Source organism: Microtus pennsylvanicus, chromosome 3, assembly GCF_037038515.1.
Source record: "Microtus pennsylvanicus isolate mMicPen1 chromosome 3, mMicPen1.hap1, whole genome shotgun sequence".
Taxonomy (NCBI): domain Eukaryota; kingdom Metazoa; phylum Chordata; class Mammalia; order Rodentia; family Cricetidae; genus Microtus; species Microtus pennsylvanicus.
In genome coordinates, this window is record NC_134581.1 from 97,910,898 (window position 1) to 97,933,615 (window position 22,718).

Genomic DNA, 22,718 nt, shown 5'->3' on the forward strand with positions numbered 1-22,718 from the left:
AACAAGTGCCACTTCTGATGGGCCGAGCGTTCAAACACAGGAGTCCATGGGGGCATTCCCATCCAAGCCGCCACAGTGTGTTTGGTTTTTTGTTTTGTTTTGTTTTGTTTTGCTAGATAACAAAGTATCTCAAGGTAAGTGGTCCCAAAGATTCATTCTCCCAGAGACCTTATTTGAATTTCAAAGTGAGATGTTCACTGGCCTACACATCCCCTGAGAAAGGATAAAGTGTGACTCACCATCTGTGCAATTGCGGGGACATTCAATTTAGTAATATTTGATTTCCACTATAATCTGGCTGTCTTTTAGCACACAGTGAGCTTCTCTTCTTAAGAGATTAATTATTCCTTAAATAATTATTTAGAAGCCACCCTAGCTAGCTAATTCTTTACTTGTGAACTCTAGGTCTTTAGCCAAGACTTAACTAGATAAAGACTCTAGCAAATATTGAGGAGACACAAATTCTTCCTTTAAAATAGATGGCCTTGTAGGGGAGGAGATGCTAAGGTTATATGGTATTTTCAGAAAATAAATTCCATGTTCTGTCATACTGTTACTGACAGACATGGAGTTGGGGCATCATGTGGTGCTCATTCAAGTAGCAATGTTAACCCTTGCTTTAAATATATTATTAATTTTATGAAACCTAATGTTAAGTTATCATAATCATAATAATGCATATACAATTATTGTTTAAATGTTAAATTTCACAAAAATGTGTGCTATTCAATGTGTGTTAACAACATGTTTGTACTTACTTATTCCCCAGGTCCAAAGCTCAGACAAGGTGCTAAGTGACTGAATAACGTCGGGCTTTTGTTTCTTTTATTTTTAATTATGTGTATATGTGTGCATGCATGCGGTTTGTGCATGAGTGTAGTGCCCAGAGAGGCCAGAAGCGGCGTCAAATCACTGCAGTTGAAGTTACAGGCGGCGGCGATCAAGCTGATGTGTGGACTGAGAAGCCCCAAAAGCAGTTGTTTTAACTAAGGTTTTACTGCTGTGAAGAGACATCATGACCACAGCAGCTCTTATAAAGGAACACATTGAATGGAGGCTGGCTTACAGTTTCAGAGGTTCAGTCCATTATGATCATGGTGCGTGGTACACAGGCAGATGTGGTGCTGGAGAAGGAACTGAGAGTTCTACATCTGGACACACAGGCAGCAAAGAGAGATGTTCCACAACGGGCCATTGGGCATAGCTTGAGCATCCATGAGACCTCAAACCATGCCTCCACAGTGACACTGTTGTTCCTGAGTCCTCGGACCCCCAAGAAGACCACCGCTGAGCCACACTTCCAAATGCAAAAGCAAGGTTTCCTTTATTAAGTACAGGCTAGCACAGGTCCTCTGCCTCACAGTCTGAAACAGCAGATGGAGGGAGAAGGACCCCGTCTATTTTTGTAAGGGGTTTATAAAGACAAAAACCACAAAGCAGTCACAAGGTTACAGTCTCAAAATACAAAATTCTTGATCCTATATCACAATTGGCTAAAGGTGTGGTAAAGCTCAGCTGTTGGTTCCTGATAGGCTGTTAGCATCTAAGGGGGAGAGCACAGCCCCTGGTTACGCCCTCCAGACATCTGCTGACCCTGTGCTAACCACAGGGGCTGCTTGAAACATTGTCCAGCTGATATCACCCAGCTGAAAGGGGAAGTTGGGTGAGGGAATGGGATGCAGTCAGCAACTTTAACTTTCCTTTAAGAGGGGTCCTAGGGCCTTCGGCTTATCCCTGGGCCTGGGGTGGGGGTGGGAGAGTCAGCCTTCAGTTTATCCTGGGGGCTGGGGTGTAGTTCAAGGTCCCAAAAGGTCCCAGCAGTGGGAGTTCTAAGCGGAGTTCAACCAAGAACTCTAGGTTCCTCAACCTGATGAAAATAACTTTTAATTTCTATTTCATCTTCACTGGGAATGGAATAATAGGCATGATGGTTAAGGAGAAAGGGCCTACCATAAAGCAACTCAAAAGGGCTCAGGCCCCTAGGGGAACGTGGGGTGGCTGGCCCTGAGACAAGTCAGGGCAATGGGGAGAAGGGAGAGCCAAGATAAACTGAATTCAATGGAGAGCTTGCTTAGTTGTTTGATGAGTCCCATTGTCCAGGAGATGTTGAGAGCTTCTGACATGAGCTCCATGACCCTGAGCCATCACACCTGCTGTTTCCCCAGAGACTGGAAACGCTTCTATCCATCCTGTAAAAGTGTCCACAAGTGCTAAGAGATAACAGAGTTTTTTATGAGTAGGCGTATGGGTGAAATTAACCTGTCAATCTTTGCCTGGTTGGTGTCCATGAAGCTGGTGTATGTGGAGAGCTCCTTGTGGGTTGGTCTGGGCACACATCTGGCAGGAGGGGTGAACCTGTAAAATAGAATCTTGGGGATGGGAGGGGTTAAGAGGGGCTCCAAGAAGCAGAACAAAGCTTTGGGGAAGCGGCTAAGGATATCTCCACTCAGTAAAGGTGCTGGGCAAGCCAGTATTGCTAAGAAAAAATGAGAGAAAAAAAAATGTCCTGCAAGATAGTAGGGCAAGCCGAGAGATGGTGGCTCACGCCTTTAATCCCAGCACTTGGGAGGCAGAGGCAGGCGGATCTCTATGAGTTCGAGACCAGCCTGGTCTACAGAGCTAGTTCCAGGACAGGCTCCAAAGCCACAGAGAAACCCTGTCTCGAAAAACCAAAAAACAAAAAACAAAAAAAAAAACCCAAAGCCACAGAGAAACCCTGTCTCGGAAAAAAAAAAAAAAAAGATGGTAGGGCAGTGGCAAAGTTTTAAGTGGGGAGGAATGGGTTCCATCTACCCCCATAGCTGAAGTTGGTGAGGGAAACTTAAGGCCCGAGTTAAAATAAAAGTAATGGACTTCCCTGCCACTTGTAGCATGACCCTAGGCTAGGAGAGGGTTATGGCATATACCAAATCAGGGCAGCATCAATCCTCTGCAAGGCTGAGATGTTCGAGAGCTGGCACAGTTTCACTTGCCGATGGTGATGAGGCTGGACCTCCGTGGCTTGGCATTGAGGACAAGCCCACATGGGAGCATTGTGATTTCCAGTGTCCAGGTTGCTGGCAGATAGGGTACAACCTCGGAGCAGATGTAGTGCAATATTGTGCCATGTGACCATTTAGGCCACACTTGATAGAGCCCTGTGATTGGCTTCCCTTGTCCCCCTTCCTGTGACCTTAGGGCAGCTGCTAAGGCCTGGGCCTGTTTCACCAATTCCCATATAGGAGTTTGGGGACCATCCTCAACCTTTTTTTTTTTAACTCTTTTTTAATATCTGGTACTGACTGAGGAAGCAGAACAATTAGTAGAAAAAAAAAAAACTTAGCCACTTTTTCACCCGAGAGAGATTCAGAAGAAAAAAGGGAGCATGGGAGGGGCTAGCCCAGTGTGCAGAGGGGGTGCAGGGGTGGAGCAGTGAGGTGGGAGGGGAAGTGTGGGCTTGAGAGAAGGGGGAGGGGCCAGTGCCTCTGGTGTTGTGAGACGCTGGCTAAGGGGGGAGGGGCGAGAGCCCAGAGGCCAAAAACCGTGAACATATATATGTAAGCTCTGTTTATTTGTATTAGACAGGCTCAGTTTAAAAAGATTTTTGTAAGAGGCTTATAGGGGCTTTGAGCTATAAGTGCCCATTTTAGAGTCCATGTCCAATCACGTGGCCTAAGTCCATTTTAGAGCATCTTCCAAAATGGCTCTTAGGTCCAAAAGGGGCCGCAGAGACTCATCCCAGGACAGACAGATCTTCGCCTCAGCCAAGCCCGGTCCCACGGGATTGACCACAACCTGACTCGAATTCCCAGCGTGAGCTCACGACTTCAATGGGAATCTGAAAACGACAAAAATAAGTACTAATGGGTCCCCCCAAACCCTATAGCATAGACAAGAAAAGGGACTCACTAAGACGCAGCCGCTGTAGCCCTGAAGCAGGTTTTAAGCGTAGTGTAGAGAGCTCGGATTGTAGACGAGGGGCCTTTCAACACATGGCCTGCCACGTGGAAAGGGCCTCCCCTAGATGGGTGGAAACCTCCAAATTTTAGGAATATTTCTTTACACAAGCTCCCCGCCGACACAAAATTCCCAATCAAGCCAAATCAAAACAAGCCAAATTAAAAAGTATTCAGGTTTAATGGGAGATCTGCACTCTCAGGAGGCCCAGAGGGGGAACCGGGAAGTTGAGGGAATGCCACCCCCTGGAGGAAGAAAGGGAGACCACCTGTTCCTCTTTCGGGAGATCACTTAAGTACCCTGGGGAGTGGTCCTGACCCCATCTCCAGGGAGGGGTCAGGATCTGGCCTGCTGGGATTTGGAGTCCAGACCAGCCCTGGGGGCTGGGATAGATGTGAGGGACTGGGGCCTATGCTCCCAACTTGACAGTAAGTAGCAGGGCCTTACCCTCAGTTTGTGGAGTGCAACCAATAGCCTTGGGAAGCCTGAGTCGTTTGGGGGTTTCTATGGAACCCTGAGTCATTTGGGGGTTTCTATGGACCCTGAGTCATTTGGGGGTTTCTATGGAAACAACTCCATTAGATGTAACCCATTCCTGACCCTTGGTGACAAAAGATGTCGAGTTGGGGCATTGTCGCCCCCATTATCTGGGGACTCTATCTAGGTTTATTTCATGTATGTATATAGCTTCTATACTGGCTTCTATCAGTTTCCATATGATCCCTCAAAGGGTGATTAGTGGTGTGTCCCTCCCTTAATTCCTTCTTTACCCTGTCGTGTCAGGTGTTCAGTTCACAAGGGTCCCTGGGAGAATCAGGGTCTCTCTAGGATGAATTTTAACCTTTGCAGCTGCAGAGGAGTCAGCCTCTGGTGAGCTGACCTGGAAAATACTTTTTATTATTATACTATTTACACCATTAGCAAGTCAATTTCTGCATACCAAAACCTCTTATCTGAAGTGCCCCAAAGGGTCAAATGCCAAAGCAATTCCCAGTCACAGGCATTTCAGTTTTCTGAGTCTTCCCACAGCCAAGTTTTGCATAAGCTTTGAACCTTTAGGAACCGCTCAGATAAGATTCACATACTTCAAACAGAAGGTGGCAGGCACAAAAGGCAGTGTTCACAAATGGATGATCAGATCCAGGTGCTAAAACTCCAGAATCAAAACAGCTGCAGAACTCTGGGGAAATTCCGATGACAACCCCCCCTTTTCCTCCTCCTTCGCATTAAATCCCCCTGTTCCAGTCTGCCCTCCCTCTCCCGACTCTCCATTGTTACATTCTATTTTCCCTTCCTTGAGTCATCCTTCCCTTCCCCCTTGTCCTTTATATATCTATCCTCTGTGCTTATACAGAGTGCAGCATGCCTATCAAAGGCTTAAAAGGCAATATCCACATATACGAGAATACATACCATATTTCCCATTTTCGGTCTGGGTTATCTTAGTAATGATGTTTTGCTGACTCCATCCCCTTACTTCTGAATCTCATGATTCTGTATAATATTCCATTATGTAAATGTACCACATTTTTTAGCCTTTTATCTGTTGAGGGAAGGCTATTTCTAATCTCTATATAAAGATCAGCAATGAACATAGGTGAGCAAGTGTCAGTATAGTAGGATAGAGTTTATATACCCAGGGGTAGTACAGCTGTGATGTGGGATTCCCCTCCGTGTGCTGTGGATACCATTAGTTAATAAAGAAGCTACTTTGGGCCTATTGCAGCGCAGGATAGAGCAAGGCAGGAATTCCAAGCAGATAGAGAAGGAAAAAGGCAGAGTCCAGGAGATGCCACATAGCCACCAGACAAGAAAGATGTCCTACAGGAGTCTGATGGACCTTGCAGGTAGGCCACAACTTCATGGGGATGCACAGATTAATAGAGATGGACTAATTTAAGATATAAAAACTAGCTAGCAATACACCTAAGTGATTGGCCAAAGGCTGTTTTAATTAATACAATTTCTGTGTGATTATTTCAGGTCTGAGTGGCCAGGAACGAACAAGCAGCCTCCACCTACATAGCTGGATGTTGAGGTAGATCTCCTAGCTTCTTGTGGATTCACCATACAACAGAGCTGCGTTCCCCTTTCTCCACATCCGGACGAGCAAGAACTGTCGCTTCTTTTATTGATCTTGGCCATTGTGGCTGGTGTAGACAAAAACATCAAAGTTGTTTTCATTTGCATTTCCCTGATGACAAAGGATGTTGAACATTTCTTCAAGTGCTTCTCAGCCACGTGTTGAATACAGTACAAGCAAGTGAGAACCTGTAGAAAAGAAGCGAGGCTAGAAGACATGGTGTATTTTAAAGTGAGAACCTGTAGAAAAGACGCGAGGCTAGAAGACATGATGTATTTTTAAAGGTGACACGGAGTACAGGAGGAAAGAGCCGCAAGTGTTCTAGGTGACAGCTGTCAGCGGTGACCACTGGGTACAAGGAAGGATGACAGGCACATTGTTCACTTTTCTATTACTGTGACAAAACATCACAACCAAGGCAACTTACAAAATAAAATGTGAGCCAGGCGGTGGTGGCGCAAGCCTTTAATCCCAGCACTCAGCAGCCGGACAGGCAGACTCTGAGAGTTCAAGGCTAGCCTGGTCTACAAAGTGAGTTCCGGGACAGTTAGGGTTGTTACACAGAGAACCCTGACTCAAAGAAGCCAAAAATAAATGAATGAATGAAAGGAAGTGTTTGTTTAGGTTTATAATTTCAGAGGGTTAGAGTCCAGGATGGCAGAACAAAGGCATGGCGGCAGCAAGAGCTGAGACTTCACACAATGATTCACTAGCAGGCCAAGAGCATACTGTGATTAGTTCCAGTCTTTTGAAAGCTCAAGTGGTACACACCTCCTGATCCATCCTTCCCACACAGTTCCACCAACTGGGAATGAGGTATTCAAACATGAGCCTATGAGGGCCATTCTCATTCAAATCACCACAGTCCAATCAGAAACTGTGATCAGATGTAAAAAAAAATCTTTTTTTAAAAAAATATATATTTATTATGTATACAATATTCTGTCTGTGTGTATGCCTGAAGGCCAGAAGAGGGCACCAGACCCCACCACAGGTGGTTGCTGGGAATTGAACTCAGGACCTTTGGAAGAGCAGGCAATGCTCTTAACCACTGAGCCATCTCTCCAGCCCTGTAAAAAAAAATCTTAAAGGTATATATGTTATCCCTGAACAATGAACAGATGACCCAACAAGCAGAAACAAAGTATTAGTTGAGTTTACTGGAGGCAAATTAATAAGGAATGAATCTGAGGCTTTTGTTTACTGTGCATGCCCATGTTGAAGAAGACAACCTTCTGAAGTCAGCTCTCTCCTTCCACTGTTTTCTAAGGCAAAGTCTCTCGTTTCTGCCACCACGTACTCAAGCTTCTGGCTGCTCCTGCCTCCACACAAGCACCACAGATACTGTGTCCCTACAATTGGCTTTTACATGGGCTGTGGGGATCTGAAGTTGTCAGGATTGCATAGCAAGCCGTTTACCCACTGAACCGTCTCCCCAATCCCAGTTTTCTATACCCCAGTGCTCTCCTGAAACCAGTGGTGTTGCCTATCATCTTTTCCTGGTGTTTCATCTTATGCAGGGGAAGACTGAGTTGTGGAGAGATGTTTGTCTTTGCTCATTCTGATAACTATTAAAATGCTTCTGTCTAATCGCCAACTGCTCCGAGCAAAATTAATCTAGTTTCACTTTCAGGTTTTGTAGCACAAATTCTAATTGATTTTAATAATGAAAAAACAGAGTCAGATATAGAGGTAAATGCTAAAAGATCAGAGAGACAAAGGAGCAAGCCACAGCTACCTCTTACCTGGCCAACGTCACAGCCAAAAGGGGCAGAGGTCCACCTGCTCCACCTCATCACTTCCTCTCTCTGCCTAGTCATATTACTTCCTGTTTCTGTCCAGCCATTCACTTCCTGTTTCTGCCCAGCCGTATCACTTCCTCTTTCCTCCTCCCAAGTGCTAGGATTAAAGGTATGTGTTACCACTCCCTGGCCTCTAATCTAGTGGCTAGCTCCACACTCTGATCTCCAGGGAAGCTTTGTTAGAGCACAAACAAGATTTTTCCGTACAATAAGGATAACCATGATTTAACTATAAAACTGTATATACCCCTGCACTTGAGATTCGTGTCCCATGAACAGTACTTAGCAACACCATCAAGGCCAGTGGAGCTATCTGCAGTAGGGAGGAATGGAGGCTTCAAAACTATCTCCTGGTTCACTATAATTTCCAGGCAGTAAAGAAATATTTCGTACTTTGCTAGCTGTCCCTGACAAATGGAAACGTGACTATTCCCTACGTGTCCTCAGGCAGTGCAGTTCCTGGGCATCTGGGCAGAGGGTTCGTCGCCGTTCACAGTCGTCACAGATGGTCAGACGGTCAGGGCATAAAGCTCCACAAGTGTGAACAGCGATGGAGTGACCACAGAAGTGAGGTGTGGACAAATCCCTCAACTGTGGAGAGCTGCCTGACAAACCAAATCAAGATTCAAACTGAAACAGATTTGGTTATACAGCAAACTCCTAAGGCAACCAGGATCCAATGAGTCTGAAGATAATTTTGTCCACATAAAGATGAAAAAAAGGCAAAAAAAAATGCATGAAGACTGATTTTTACAGAAAGAGTGCAACAATGCATCATCATTTTATTGCAATCTTTCACATGGCTAATGTTGTTTTTCCAAACAACACATTCAAGGCAGATAACCCGGGCAAACTGTAATATAAAAGGACAGGGAACGCACATGCTTGGTAAGCACACCACCACTGAGCCACTCCCAGATGCACTCTTTGAATGCTGATATGATCCTTAGTGATGAGATCCACAGGGTTTTTTAGCATGAATCTCTGATGAACGTGCAAAGGAATATAGCAAGCTACTTCCCAACCTGTAGTTTCTGTTTTGGCACCTGTGCAGCTTGTTTTTGTTTTTTTAACTCATCTGAAGCTGTGAGCCAACTTACATCTGCTTCTGTGCCACAGGACAGGGCCTAGGGATCAGACTTAGGTCGTCGGACTTGGTGACAAACACCTTTACACAATGAGGCCTTCCACCACTCTCCTTTGTTTACACGTGTGTTTAGATGTATACCCAAACTCACACAGAGAAACCAGTAATGTGCACTGAGTGACCACTTCCATCACTCCCCACCTATTCCTCTCATAAGCCCGCCCCCCTCCTGAACCCGGGGCTCATGGCCCAGCTAGACTAGGAATCAGCAAGTTCAAGTGATCCCTGTCTCTGCCATCTTCAGAGCTGGGTTGACAGGTGTTTGTAGGGTTGCTGACTTGTCAAACAGGTGCTAGGATCATCACAATTATAAAGCAAGAGCCTGGGAGGCAGAGGCAGGAGGATCTCTGAGTTAGAGGTCAGCCTGGTTTACAGAGCAAGTTTCAGCCAGGCTACATGGAGAAACCCTGTCTCAAAATACAGCCAGAGCTCTTAACCACCGAGCTCCCTGACACCATCTCTGTGGAGCCTCTGAGGACAGATAAGTCATGCAAGGAGTCTGTGAACACAGTGCCTTGCTCTTCTCCGGGCAGTGTTCTCTGTTCTTCACTCAGTAATTTTTTTTTTTTTTTTTTTTTTTTTTTTGGTTTTTCGAGACAGGGTTTCTCTGTGGTTTTGGAGCCTGTCCTGGAACTAGCTCTTGTAGACCAGGCTGGTCTCGAACTCACAGAGATCCATCTGCCTCTGCCTCCCGAGTGCTGGGATTAAAGGCATGTGCCACCACTGCCCGGCTGTTCTTCACTCAGGAAGCTTCGTCCTGCATGCCTCTTCTGATGTGCTGTGAGCTGACACTTCCAGTGGAAAGACTTATTGCATTCTTTACATTCATAAAAATTCTCGGATGAATGAGCTATCCTATGTGCAGTGAGCTGTGACTTATGGGAGAAAGTTTTCCTGCATTCTGTACATTCATAAGGCTTCTCACCTGTATGAGTTTGCTGATGTATGGCGAGCTTTGACTTGCGAGAAAAAGCTTTCATGCACTCTTTACATTTAAAGGGCTTCTCACCCAAGTGAGTTTTTCTATGTCGAGTCAGGTCTGACTTGTAATAGAAAGCTTTCATGCATTCCGTACATTTATGCGGCTTCTCACCTGTGTGGGTTCTTTCATGAACACTGAGATGGGACTTACGGAAGAAAGTTTTCCCACATTCTTTACACTCATATGTCCTCTCCTGTTTGTTGTGAGTTTTCTCGTGAGCAGTGAGGTCTGACTTCCAGTGGTACGTTTTACTACATACGGTGCATTCAAAGCGCTTCTCTGCATTATGAGTTCTTCTGTGATGCTTAATAAGGGTTGAGTTATTACAGAAAGATTTCCCACAGTCCTGACATTCGTAGAGCTTCCCACCTCGGTGTGATGTATGAGTCTCGCTTTTCTTTAACTTTTGGTGACGTGTTTTTACAGGTGCTCTACCACGACGGGATTTTGGCCCTTTGTAGACTTCCTGTTTGGTCTTTAGTTTCCCCTTGAAGCAAAAGAATTTGTTAGATTTGTTAGTGCTTTTTCCTAGAATGAGCTGCCTGTTATTCCAAAGCATGATTTCCTAATGAACAATTTCTAATAATCCCTAAGTATTTCTGTGTGTTCTTTCCCATTTACTGATCTAGTCTCCTTACAAACAGTGTTAAAACATACGACATTCAACACGCTGCTTCCACATAAGCCACATTGTGGGCACAGAAAAGATTTCAAGTTTTACAGAATTTACTAGAAGTCTCTTTGATATGAAATTTCTTTTTTTTAAATATTTATTTAGTTATACATATAAATATTCTGTCTGTGTATATGCCTGCAGACCAGAAGAGGGCACCAGACCTCATTACAGATGGTTGTGAGCCACCATGTGGTTGCTGGGAATTGAACTCTGACCTTTGGAAGAGCAGGCAATGCTCTTAACCACTGAGCCATCTCTCCAGCCCCTGAAATTTCTTTATGTAAAATGTTGCCTTTGTTTCAAAGGCTACCCCTTGATAATACTGAATGAATACACTATGAACTTTGTTGTTAAGCAAACTAAGATGCCGGAAGTCTTAGATGAAAATGATCAGGTTCTTCTCAGCCTGTATCTAGCAGGCTCACTATAGAAAAGCACATTCTAAGTGTGGAAATGTTTCATGTTCATTCTTGTGTTCATATCTGAAATATGGTTTGATCTTACACTAAATGTTTTACTTACTTTAATCATGTCTTGGTCAGTTATTGCAAGCTGTCCCAAACGTATCTCGGGATTTTCCTTGCTGGTGTCAATCAAGGCACTTACTTTATTGACATCTAAAATATTAAAAATGTCACGATTCAATAATAATATTTTTATAGAATTCAAACATAAAGTAAAGTCATGCCTGTTATGCTCTGCTGGCCTGGGTACACCGTCCCTTTAAGAGACAAGCTCCACCCTCTCCCAACCCATCCCCTTCCACCAAGGGAAGCAGATATCCTGCCTCCTCCAGCCTGAGTGCTCTCTCATACTCTTCCTTCTCTCTCCTGAAAAGGTAGCTTCTCCTTTCCTCTCTTTCCTCATCCCCCTTCTCCCTCCCTCTTCCCTTCCCTTCCATAACCCACTAAATAAATATCCAACCTCACTCTGCATGGCATGTCTATCCATCCACTGCACAGCCCCCTGTCTAGGACCCACTGCCCCTCATGGCCCGCTGCCCACAGACACCCCTTGGGGAATGGGACCGTTTTATTTTTACCATTGCAATGCCTTCATATGCTAGTGTGCTGGTTAGTTTTATATCAACTTGACACAGAGTCATTCTGAAAGAGGGAACCTCAATTAAGAAAATGTCTCAATCAGACTGGCTATGGGCAAGCCTGTGGGACATTTTCTTGACTGACGTGGAAAGGGAATGGGTCAGTGGCACCCCTTGGTTGGTGGTCCTAGGCCCTATAAGAAAGTAAACCGAGCAAGCCATAGGGAGCAAGCCAGTGAGCAGCATCCTCCAGCCCCTGCTGCAGTGACAGACTGTGCTGAAATAAATCTTTTCCTCCCCAAGGTGCTTTTGGTCATGGTGTTTTAGCATAGCAACAGAAACCTCAACTAAGACACCTATTGACCTGTGGCTAAGTGTACATATTTTATTCTACAATGAATATAAAAATTACACCAACAGCCTTATCTCAGCTGGTCCACCCGAGACCCCCCTGAGCGAGAACCCTAGTCCCCTGCATGGCTCCATTTCCACTCCACTCCAACAAGATGAAAGAAACAATCATGAACCAGGAAAAACTGGCCAAGCTGCAGGCACAAGTGCGCATTGGTGGGAAAGGAACTGCCCACAGAAAGAAGAAAGTAGCTCTGCAAGGCCAGGGAGCAGGGGTGCCTGGGATAGAGCAGGTGGCAAAGTGAGCAGAGGGCAGAGGCCTGCGGATTGGAACAGCCCTGGCGGGAGGAGAAAACAGGCGACAACAAGCCTGGGGGGTTGCCACTTGCAGCAGCCCAAGAAGCACCACAGTCCCGGGTCACAGCGGGGCCTTACAGCCAGGGAGCTGCCCAGGATGTGAGTATTTTCCTCCATGCCCCCCTCTGCAGGCCTCTTTGGAGGGAGGAGCCTGCACACCTGTGCACAGGAAATTGACTGCTTACAATTGAAAACTGCATGAATGAAAACGGAGAATCTGGGGCTGGAGAGATGGCTCAGTGGTTAAGAGCATTGCCTGCTTTTCCAAAGGTCCTGAGTTCAATTCCCAGCAACCACATGGTGGCTCACACAACCATCTGTAATGAGGTCTGGTGCCCTCTTCAGGCCTGCAGGCACACATGCAGACAAAATATTGTATATATAATAAATAAAAAAATATTTAAAAAAAACAGAGAATCTGAAATCATGGCCAGAGAAAAGTTAATTTTTTTTTTAAGGAATATTGACAGCCAAGGACACAAGATCTTTGTGCCCACCAGTGCTGTCCCCCCTTCTTTCCTAAGCCAAGTTCTTCTACACTGTGATAACACTCAAGGGCTCTTCCGCTGGCCAGCAGTTTCCCATCTAAACCCTCCTCTGTTCTGATACTGCTTATAAGAAAGGTTTCAGATTTCTTCCCCCTTCTATGGTACAGTTCTCATAAACTGATAGAGCAATGACGGGCTTGCTGTTTGGGTCACAAGCTCAGGATACTAAATTTCTTTTGGTTATCCTCTAAAAATAAGTTTACACACTTTTAACCTAAATCTACGCTTTTTGCTAGGACTCAAAGGTATGAGTCTATTTCTGCTGTTTTATAGATATCTGTTATTTGCTTTTTCTATAATGCGGATTTCAATATGGGCCTAAAAATTTCAAATGTATTATTTTTCTTTAAGTATATAAATTTTAACTTCTGTTCCTAGTTTGAATTTGTCTCAACAGGCAGACAACCAAGCATCAGTTGCTGACTACAGTCTGCTCCAAATGACTGTGGATCCTGGGCTTGCTGAAAACGGATGTGGACCAGTCTAGCTGATGTGAATGCTCCCTGGCTCTTCACAGAGCCCACAATCCAGATGCTCCTGATAAAAACCCACTGCCTGATTCCCTCTGTTTGTGACTAGCATTTCTCCTTTGTTAGCTCTGGACAAGGACATCCCACAGTCAGCTGGAAGCAGTTAAGAAAAATACACCGTCCTGTAATCCCTGGTTGAGATGTTAAGTCAAAAGGGAACTCCCTTACATAGGAAGACTCTGTACAGTTTTAGGAAAGAAATTCCGCTTTTACACTAACCATTCAGGAAGTATAAGAGACAATTTGGCCAAAGTTAGGAAAAGATTGGCCAAGCCCAAAAAAAAAGATCCTTCACAAGGATGGCTTAAATCCTGGTTTAATAGTTAGCTCTCCTTGGTTAACCACCCTTATTTCTGCTGTTATAGGACCTTCACTGGTTTTGCTAATTACTTTGACTGTTGGCCCATGTATAATCAACAGACTGGTACAGTTTCTAAAACAAAGGTTTAGTTCCGTTCCATTTATGCTAATGCTAATTTATGTCATCCGGTCTATTATTTCATTCGCAACAAAGACGAAATAGAATTTGCAAGTTATTCTCATCAGGTTGAGGAACCTAGAGTTCAGGATTGAACTCCACTTAGAACTCCCAGTGGGGAATGAAAGGCCAGAAAAGATTCCATTTCTCTGCTGGGCCCAAAAGACCTTGAACTATACCCAGGCCCCCAGGATAAGCTTAAGGCTGCAGAGGAGCTGAAAGCCAACTCCCCACCCCTACCCCAGCCCCCAGGATAAGCTGAAGGCCCTAGGAACCCTCTTTAAGGAAAGTTAAAGTTGCTGACTGCAGCCCATTCCCTCACCCAACTTCCCCTTTCAGCTGGGCAATATTTCAAGCAGCCCCAGTGGTTAGCACAGGGTCAGCAGATGTCTGGAGGGCGTAACCAGGGGCTGTGCTCTCCCCCTTAGATACTAACAGCCTATCAGGAACCAACAGCTGAGCTTTACCACACCTTTAGCCAATTTATAGGATCAGGAATTTTGTATTTTGAGACTGTAACCTTGTGACTGCTTTGTGGTTTTTGTCTTTATAAACCCCTTACAAAAATAGACGGGGTCCTTCTCCCTCCATCAGCTGTGTCAGACTGTGAGGCAGAGGACCCGCGCTAGCCTGTACTTAATAAAGGAAACCTTGCTTTTGCATTGGGAAGTGTGGCTCAGCGGTGGTCTTCTTGGGGGTCCTAGGACTCAGGGACAACACTTTGCATATTAAAACTACTAAATTTGGGGCTGGAGAGATGGCTCAGAGGTTAAGAGCACTGGCCGCTCTTCCAGAGGTTCTGAGTTCAATTCCCAGCAACCACATGGTGGCTCACAACCATCTGTAATGAGATCTGGCACCCTCCTCTGGCGTGCGAGCATACATTGAGGCAGAATGTTGTACACATAATAAATAAATAAATCTTTAAAAAATAAAATAAAACTACTAAATTTATATCAGATGGTACAAATCAAAAATAGACTTTGTCCCATATATATATATACATAAAACACACATCTGATCCAAAATGGGTCTGCCAGTCCTCTAGCACAAGGTAATATAAAAACTAATTGATTATTGATTAAAAATGTGCTAAAGGCCTCAAAATTTTATAAAAAAACATGTCAATAGCAGAGACTTAAAGCAAGAGTTTTCTATTACATGGCAACAAGCTAAGGAGATTATAAGGAGATGTCCTAATTGTTCTTTCTATAACCAAACACCACTACCTGTAGGGAGTAACCCAAAGGGCACTCAAAGGAATGAAATCTGGCAGATTGATGTGTTCCATCAACTTTACAGAGTTTCGAAAATTAAAATATGTACACCACACCATTGACATTTAATCAGGTTTTCAATGGGCAGCTGCTTTGAGCTCAAAAAAGACTGATTTCAGTAATCACGCATTTATTAGAAGTTATGGCCATCATGGGTATACCTGCACAAATAAAGACAGACAATTGTTCAGCATATGTCTCTAAGAAAATGAAACAGTTTTTTTGCTTATTATAATATAATATTATATTATGCCAAACAACCCTACAGGTCAGGCAGTTATAGAAAGATCAAATCAAACTATAAAGGAAATGTTAAACAAACAGAAAGCGATGGAAAATACCTCCAAAAATAGATAGCATAATACTTTATTAACCTTAAATATTCTTATGCTAATGAGAAAAGAATAACAGCAGCAGAGAGACATTGGATAATAATTTTAAAAAAACCTTCTAAATTAAATCAGCTGGTGTATTTCAAGGATGCGCTGATCTCAGAATAAAAACCAGATGTGCTACATTGGGGAAAGGGTCACTCTTGTTTCCATGGAGGAGGGGAGCCATGGATACCTTAGCTGAGAATTATTGTAAGTCCCACACTAGCTTAGAATGGGGCATAATAAAGGATTCTTTATTTAGGGATAGACTCACAGATCACAGTCCTCTGCATGAGCGGGGAACAGGAACCAAACAGAGCAGCCAAGGGGCTGTGCGTGTTTTTACATCTGTACACACAGTACGTGTGGCCACACCCAGAGTGAGCCAGTATCTTAAAGGCTATTGGCTAAAGGGGTTCCCACAGCATTCCCATTTTATACAAGGAGAACTTCTGTGCCATTATCCTCCGCCTGTAGCCTAAACCAAGCCTGTAGGGTAAAGGGGACAACTGGGGCAGGAAATCAACCACCCACTGAGCACCTGACTCTAAACCCACAGCCTGTGAAAGAAACACACCCTGGATCTGGGCCAGGGAGAGAAACATCTTTATCCCAGAACCCAAGACTAAAAACACGCGCCCTGGCTCTGAAACCAGTATCAAAGAAACACTTTGTCCCTAAAATCAAAGACAGTGAAAAAAAAATATGCCCTGGTCCTAAGATTAGAGTCAAAAAGCTAAAAAGGACCAGTGAAAGAAACACAGCTTGGCTATCTCTACCTCTGACCAGCTAAAATGACCAATCCCTGAGCAGGGAAAAACTAGCCAATGCCACTGGAAAAACTCCACCCCTAAGAAGCCCTATATAAGCCTCTCTGACTGTCTCTGGCAGAGGCAGCCACTTTCCTGGACTCCTCCCTCCCAAATAAATCTCTTTCTCAAAACAGTCTTGCTGGAGCAGACTAGAAGAACCTGGCTGGGATGTCCCTTAGGGGACCGAGCTGAAAAACCTTGCTGGGACGTTCCCTAGCGGGGGCTCAGCAAAGTGGAACAGAACAGAAGAACCTTGCTAGGACGCTGCTTAAGGGGGCTGAGCAAGGCCAGGCAGGAAAAAGTAACAACTTTTCTCCAGAGAGGGAGGAGATGGCTGCATTTCTGCAGGGGCTTCCCTTGAGCAGAGTGTTAGCAAAAGAAGAAACATCTTGGGCCTGAGAAGATAGTTCTGCTAGGACGGACGTTCTCTTAAAGGAACAGAGCAGAGCTCAGTTGTAGCTGCTCTCCAGGAGAAGAACAGGATCCAGAGCTGTCCTGTTCTGTCTTCCCGATTAAGTCAGGCTATCTCTGCAACACTACAACTATAACACATTCCTCTACAAAGCCAATATAGAAATAAAAATAAAGACAACTCATACACCAGAAACCACACAAAGAACATACAAAAATGTAGAACAGTGAAAATGAAACCGAATGAATGTTAAAAGGATAATAAAACAGGAGCTAATATAGCACATTAAGTATATTAAAATGTCTCTAGGCTACTGATTTCCAAATGTACCTGTATTTTAACCAGGATCACCATCAAGGCATCAATTTATATCCAACTACTAATTACACGCAAAAGTTGGAAAATGGCCATCTAATATACTTGGTCCCAAAGCAAATCTCAATAGGTACAAAAAAAAAAAAGAAAGAAACCTAAGTATATTATTGGATAACCATGGATTAAAGCTAGACTTCAACAACAACACAAACTACAAAAAGCCTACAAACTCATGCAAACTGAACAATTTTCATCTGAATTATGACCGGGTCAAGAAAGAAATTAAAGACCTTTTTTGGCAAATTGTCAGCAACAAAATCAGGGAGATGGAGTGACATCAAGGATGTTCTTTTCAAACTAGATTAAGAGCAAAGAGGTTAGACCCATGTGACCAGCTGCTTCAGAATGTGATTTTAAAAAATTGATTCAAGAAGAAGAAAAAGAAGAGGAGGAGGAGGAGGAGGAGGAGGAGGAGGAGGAGGAGGAGGAGGAGGAGGAGGAGGAGGAGGAGGAGAAGGAGAAGGAGAAGAAGAAGAAGAAGAAGAAGAAGAAGAAGAAGAAGAAGAAGAAGAAGAAGAGGAAGAAGAAGAAGCTCTACATGACCAGTACCCGATGAGCTCTCCTGCTGACCACCTAAGACATTTGCTCACCTGGGTGGCTCCGCACTGCAGCTTCCGCTCGGCCCCAAGGCCCACACCCTTGTTCCAAATTGAAGATCAACTTAGGCTTGGCTACGCAGAGCTCTGTAAGTTAGAAATAGTAAGGAAATGAATGGAGCCAGAGTGCTGTGACCGTCTACTAAGATGGAGTCACAGGTCACCTGTCCTGTGACCGTCTACTATGAAGGAGTCACAGCTGGTCTGTGCTGTGACCGTCTACTAAGATGGAGTCACAGGTCACCTGTCCTGTGACCGTCTACTATGAAGGAGTCACAGCTGGTCTGTGCTGTGACCGTCTACTAAGAAGGAATCACAGCTCACTTCTGGAACTGCTGCTTGGTAAATTAATAAGAAACTCTGGTCAGAGAGGATCTATAGTCTCGTTCTTCACTAGCTAGAAGACCACCCTTTTTGGACATTAAATTGCAAAATAGATAACCCAAAATAATAATCTTGAGAAAGTTTAGCGAGCAGGAAAGACGGTTATGGGGCTAAGAGCAACTACTGTTCTTGGGATACCCAAGTTCAGTTCCCAGTATCCAAACCTGGCACTTCGCAACTGTTCAGTGTCCCCTCTGGGCAACCCAATGCCCTCTGGTGTCCACAGGTCCCCACACACATGTGGTACTCACTCTCAGACACATATACATAGCTACAAATAATGATAAATCTTGATAAGTGTTGATTTCTATACTTGTTAACCAAGGGAAAAGCATTTGCTGAGACTGACAGGGGGTTACACTCACTCAGGAACACCAGACTGCTGTAGGTCTCCAGCATCACGTCCCTGTAGAGGGCCCTCTGGGCAGCGTTCAGCTCTTGCCACTCCTGCCTGGTGAAGTTCACAGCTACATCTTCAAATGATACCAATCCCTGAAAGAACACAAAATGGAAGTTCACTCCTCTCTCTCTCTCTCTCTCTCTCTCTCTCTCTCTCTCTCTCTCTCTCTCTCTCTCTCCTCCCTCTCTCTCTCTCTCTCTCTCTCTCTCTCTCTCTCTCTCTCTGTGTGTGTGTGTGTGTGTGTGTGTGTGTGTGCGTGCGTGCGCGTGTGTGTTACTAGTTTCTTACAGAAGGCAGTTTGATTTGTATTCTGCATCATGGAAAAAGAAAAATCAACACAGGCATCTTTATCTCAGTGTCAACATAGTGACTCAGGAAAACAAAATTAGCCTTTTCTAATTCCAACAGAAAATCCATACAAGAACACACGGGTATGTAAGGGAGGGGCTATAAGGACCAAGGGGAAAGAACCCATGAACCCAATCATAAAAACATTCAGTCTCCAAAGGAAGAACGTTGAAGCTGGTGTCCCAGCACTGGTACAGGTGTATGCCTAGACAGCAGAGGGAGAAGTTCAGTTCTCAGTACCAACCACAGAGTAGGCCTCTCTTTCAGGGTTACCTTTGCTGCAATCAAACACCATGACCAAAGACAACGTGGAGAGGAACTCAAGCAGGGCAGGTGGCAGGAGCAGATGCAGAGGCCATGGAAGGTGCTGCTACTAGCTTGCCCCCCATGGCTTGCTCAGCCTGCATTCTTACAGAACCCAGGACCACCAGCTCAGGGGTGGGACCACCCTCTGTGCTTGTTTCCAGCTCCATCCTAGGAATTGTGATTCCCTCCTTAGATGACTCTAGCTTGTGTCAACTTGACATATAGCTATCCAGCACAAAGTCCTAGCTCCGTGTGGGGTCACATAACTGAAGGCAGGGGTCAAAAAACTGGGGAACACTAAAAGGTTTTGGAACATGCAACCAAAGATTAATTCAAAATCAAATGTGGAGAATTCAAAGTGTTCCAGGCAGGGCTCAACTTCGTGCTACGGGGTGACTTTACCTTAGCACCTGTAGCACCTGCATACAACACACATGTCATTGCACCACCAAGCCCCAGTACACGCCACCTCTGGCTCAGACTCGGCTATGTCATAGGATGCAGCTTTTGTATTCTACATAGTTATCTGATCTTTCAAAACACAGTTTTTGATGAAAGACAAAGACATTTAATTTGTTTCTACCATCGTCTCCTGCCGTTTATATATGTACCATATTATGTCAGGCAAATTAGCACTGGTCTCACTAGTATGCAACCTTGCTTTCATCTTCAAGAAATGTTAATATTGGCCGGGCGGTGGTGGCGCACGCCTTTAATCCCAGCACTCGGGAGGCAGAGGCAGGCGGATCTCTGTGAGTTCGAGGCCAGCCTGGTCTACAAGAGCTAGTTGTTCCGGGACAGGAACCAAAAGCTACGGAGAAACCCTGTCTCGAAAATCATAAATAAATAAATAAATAAAATTCTTATTTAGTGGGGGGTAGGGGGTGGGGGGTGGGGGAGTAGGGGGTGGGGGGCCACGATCCAAAGGAACCAGAACAGTTGAGGAAACTGTTTATTGGTGGTCTGAGCTTTGAAACCACAGATGATAGCTTAAGAGAACATTTTGAGAAATGGGGCACACTTACAGACTGTGTGGTAATGAGAGATCCCCAAACAAAACGTTCCAGGGGCTTTGGTTTTGTGACCTACTCTTGCGTTGAAGAGGTGGATGCTGCAGTTTGTGCTCAGCCACACAAAGTTGATGGGCGTGTGGTGGAACCAAAGAGAGCCGTTTCTAGAGAGGATTCTGTAAAGCCTGGTGCCCATTTAACAGTGAAGAAAATCTTTGTTGGTGGTATTAAAGAGGATACAGAAGAGTATAACCTGAGAGACTACTTTGACAAGTATGGCAAGATTGAAACCATAGAAGTTATGGAAGCCAGGCAGAGTGGGAAAAAGAGAGGATTTGCTTTTGTGACTTTTGATGACCACAACACAGTTGATAAAATTGTTGTTCAGAAATACCACACTATTAATGGACATAATTGTGAAGTGAAAAGGGCCCTTTCTAAACAAGAGATGAAGTCTGCTGGATCACAGAGAGGCCGTGGAGGTGGATCTGGCAATTTTATGGGTCGTGGAGGGAACTTTGGAGGTGGTGGAGGTAATTTTGGTCGTGGTGGAAACTTTGGTGGAAGAGGAGGCTATGGTGGTGGAGGTGGTGGCAGCAGAGGTAGTTATGGAGGTGGTGATGGTGGCAACTATGGTGGTGCTCCTGGTTACAGCAGTAGAGGAGGCTATGGTGGTGGTGGACCAGGCTATGGAAACCAAGGTGGTGGATATGGTGGTGGTGCAGGAGGAGGATATGACGGTTACAATGAAGGAGGAAATTTTGGTAGAGGTAACTATGGTGGTGGGAACTATAATGACTTTGGAAATTAGACTGGACAACAGCAATCAAATTATGGACCCATGAAAGGGGGCAGTTTTGGTGGAAGAAGCTCAGGCAGTCCCTGTGGTGGTGGCTATGGAGCAGGTGGTAGAAGTGGTGGATATGGTAGCAGAAGGTTTTAAAAACCAGCAGAAAAGGGCTACAGTTCTTAGCAGGAGAGAGAGCGAGGAGTTGTCAGGAAAGCTGCAGGTTACTTTGAGACTGTCGTCCTAAATGTATTAGAGGAACTGTAAAAATCGCCACAGAAGGAGCGATGATCCACAGTCAGAAAAGTTACCGCAGCTTAAACAGGAGGCCCTTCTTGTTCAGGACTGTCAGAGGCACAGTGTGCAAAAAGTGCAGCTATTGATGAATGCAATGTAGTGTCAATTAGAAGTACATTCCTGAGGTCTTTTATCTGTTGTAGCTTTGTCTTTCTTTTTCTTTTCATTACATCAGGTATATTGCCCTGTAAATTGTGGTAGTGGTACCAGGAATAAAAAATTAAGGAATTAAAAAAAAAAAGTCACTAACGAGTAGCGACAGACCAAAGTCATTTCTTGAGTTATTGCCGACCCCTTTAGTCCCCTATGCAATGTAGCTGGGCTTCTTCACTAGGGACAGGCTTCGCCCTATCGTCACACCACCACCTTTACAGTTAGTTACCTTGTTGTGCCTAAGCCCTACACCCCGTCCAAGCACCCAGCTAGCGTGTTTCCATACAGTGCACACAGTTCCGCATCTCACCCCTCGCCGTATTTGAATCCCAGAGAGGAGGGCTGGTGTGTATGCTGTGCTAAAGCGACGCGACCGCGAGCCAGTTCCTCCTTGTGCCTTCCATTGGCCCCACGTCCCCGACCCGCCCGGAGCTGCGGGCAGCGCTGCGACCCCGCTGGAGTTCCCGTGACGAGACCAGGGACACCCGGGCGCCCGGAGCCCGTCCAGCCCCACCCCACAGCCGGACAGGCGGAGCCGGGCCTGGGACTCTGCAGCCGCCTGCACCAGCTCCGCGGGGACGCCGCGCTCACCATGGCCGGTCTCGGAGCGTCCTGCGACTTTCCTCCGTCTCCGGTACCGGTGCAGGATCACCCAAGCCAAGTCTCCGAATGACAGAGCCCAAAATAGAGAACTTAGCAGAGCTCAGCGGAACTTTATAAGCCCGCCCTACTTTCCTCGTCAGAGTCGGCCTGAGTGACAGCCAATGACACCAATCCATTACGGAATGCCCGGTTTCTGGGGGCTGGGACCTCTCACTAGGAAGCTTTTGATTGCGTACAAATTCTGCACAGGTAAAAATAACGGCAATGTTAAGCCCGCGTCGCGAGACCAACAAGACCACCACGGAGCCGGCTTTCTGATGCAAGAACAAAGGTTTCTTTATTCGAACCCGGGCAAGGATCACGCACAGCACTCTAGTACAGCGGGTGAGGGAGAAAGGCCCCGAACCCCTATTACAAAGGGTTTATATAGGGAAAAACCACGAGCAGGAAGCTATCTGTCTCGGCGTTTTGTAATTGGGTGAGGGAATGCAGGGTAAGGTCATTCTTTAAAAGCATTGGTCAAGCTATAGGCGCGAAGTTACCAACTGCTGGCAAGGATGTCTCCAATGTTGACAGGATATAGGGTATCTGTAGGAACCTCTGGTCTTCGTATCCAGGATCGTCTGTATCCAGGATGAATATTTGAATCCTG

The 22,718-nt window shown here is 45.2% G+C and overlaps 1 protein-coding gene and 1 pseudogene across 4 annotated transcripts; one reads left to right on the plus strand and one right to left on the minus strand.

The window, feature by feature from the left end:
- Window positions 1–2,711: 2,711 nt before the first annotated feature.
- LOC142846282 (zinc finger protein 809-like) lies at window positions 2,712–22,169 on the minus strand. Of its 4 annotated transcripts, XR_012910054.1 has the most exons (7): window positions 22,055–22,169; window positions 18,528–18,654; window positions 17,773–17,865; window positions 11,149–11,243; window positions 7,765–10,437; window positions 5,959–6,207; window positions 2,722–3,817 (listed from the first exon to the last, which is right to left on the minus strand). XR_012910054.1 is itself a non-coding variant. In XM_075966529.1 (6 exons), the coding sequence occupies exons 1-6, from the start codon at window positions 22,055–22,057 to the stop codon at window positions 3,740–3,742; spliced, it is 645 nt and encodes a 214-aa protein (XP_075822644.1). In that variant the 5' UTR covers window positions 22,058–22,169; the 3' UTR covers window positions 2,712–3,739. The 4 variants fall into 4 exon arrangements, 2 of the variants coding, with proteins under 2 accessions (XP_075822644.1, XP_075822643.1); XM_075966529.1 differs by lacking the exon at window positions 7,765–10,437 and having other exon boundaries at window positions 2,712–3,817; XR_012910053.1 differs by lacking the exon at window positions 2,722–3,817 and having other exon boundaries at window positions 3,834–6,207.
- On the plus strand, window positions 19,204–21,169 carry LOC142846685 (heterogeneous nuclear ribonucleoprotein A3 pseudogene; annotated as a pseudogene).
- Window positions 22,170–22,718: the final 549 nt, after the last annotated feature.

What these genes read in the sequence shown, in the direction of transcription:
- LOC142846282 (XM_075966528.1), bottom strand. An exon ending in CAGCAGTCTGGTGTTCCTGA is followed by an intron (nt 17,866 to 18,527) that starts GTGAGTGTAACC and finishes TCTAACTTACAG; the next exon opens with AGCTCTGCGTAGCCAAGCCT. An exon ending in CTGACCAAGACATGATTAAA is followed by an intron (nt 10,438 to 11,148) that starts GTAAGTAAAACA and finishes TTTTGCTTCAAG; the next exon opens with GGGAAACTAAAGACCAAACA.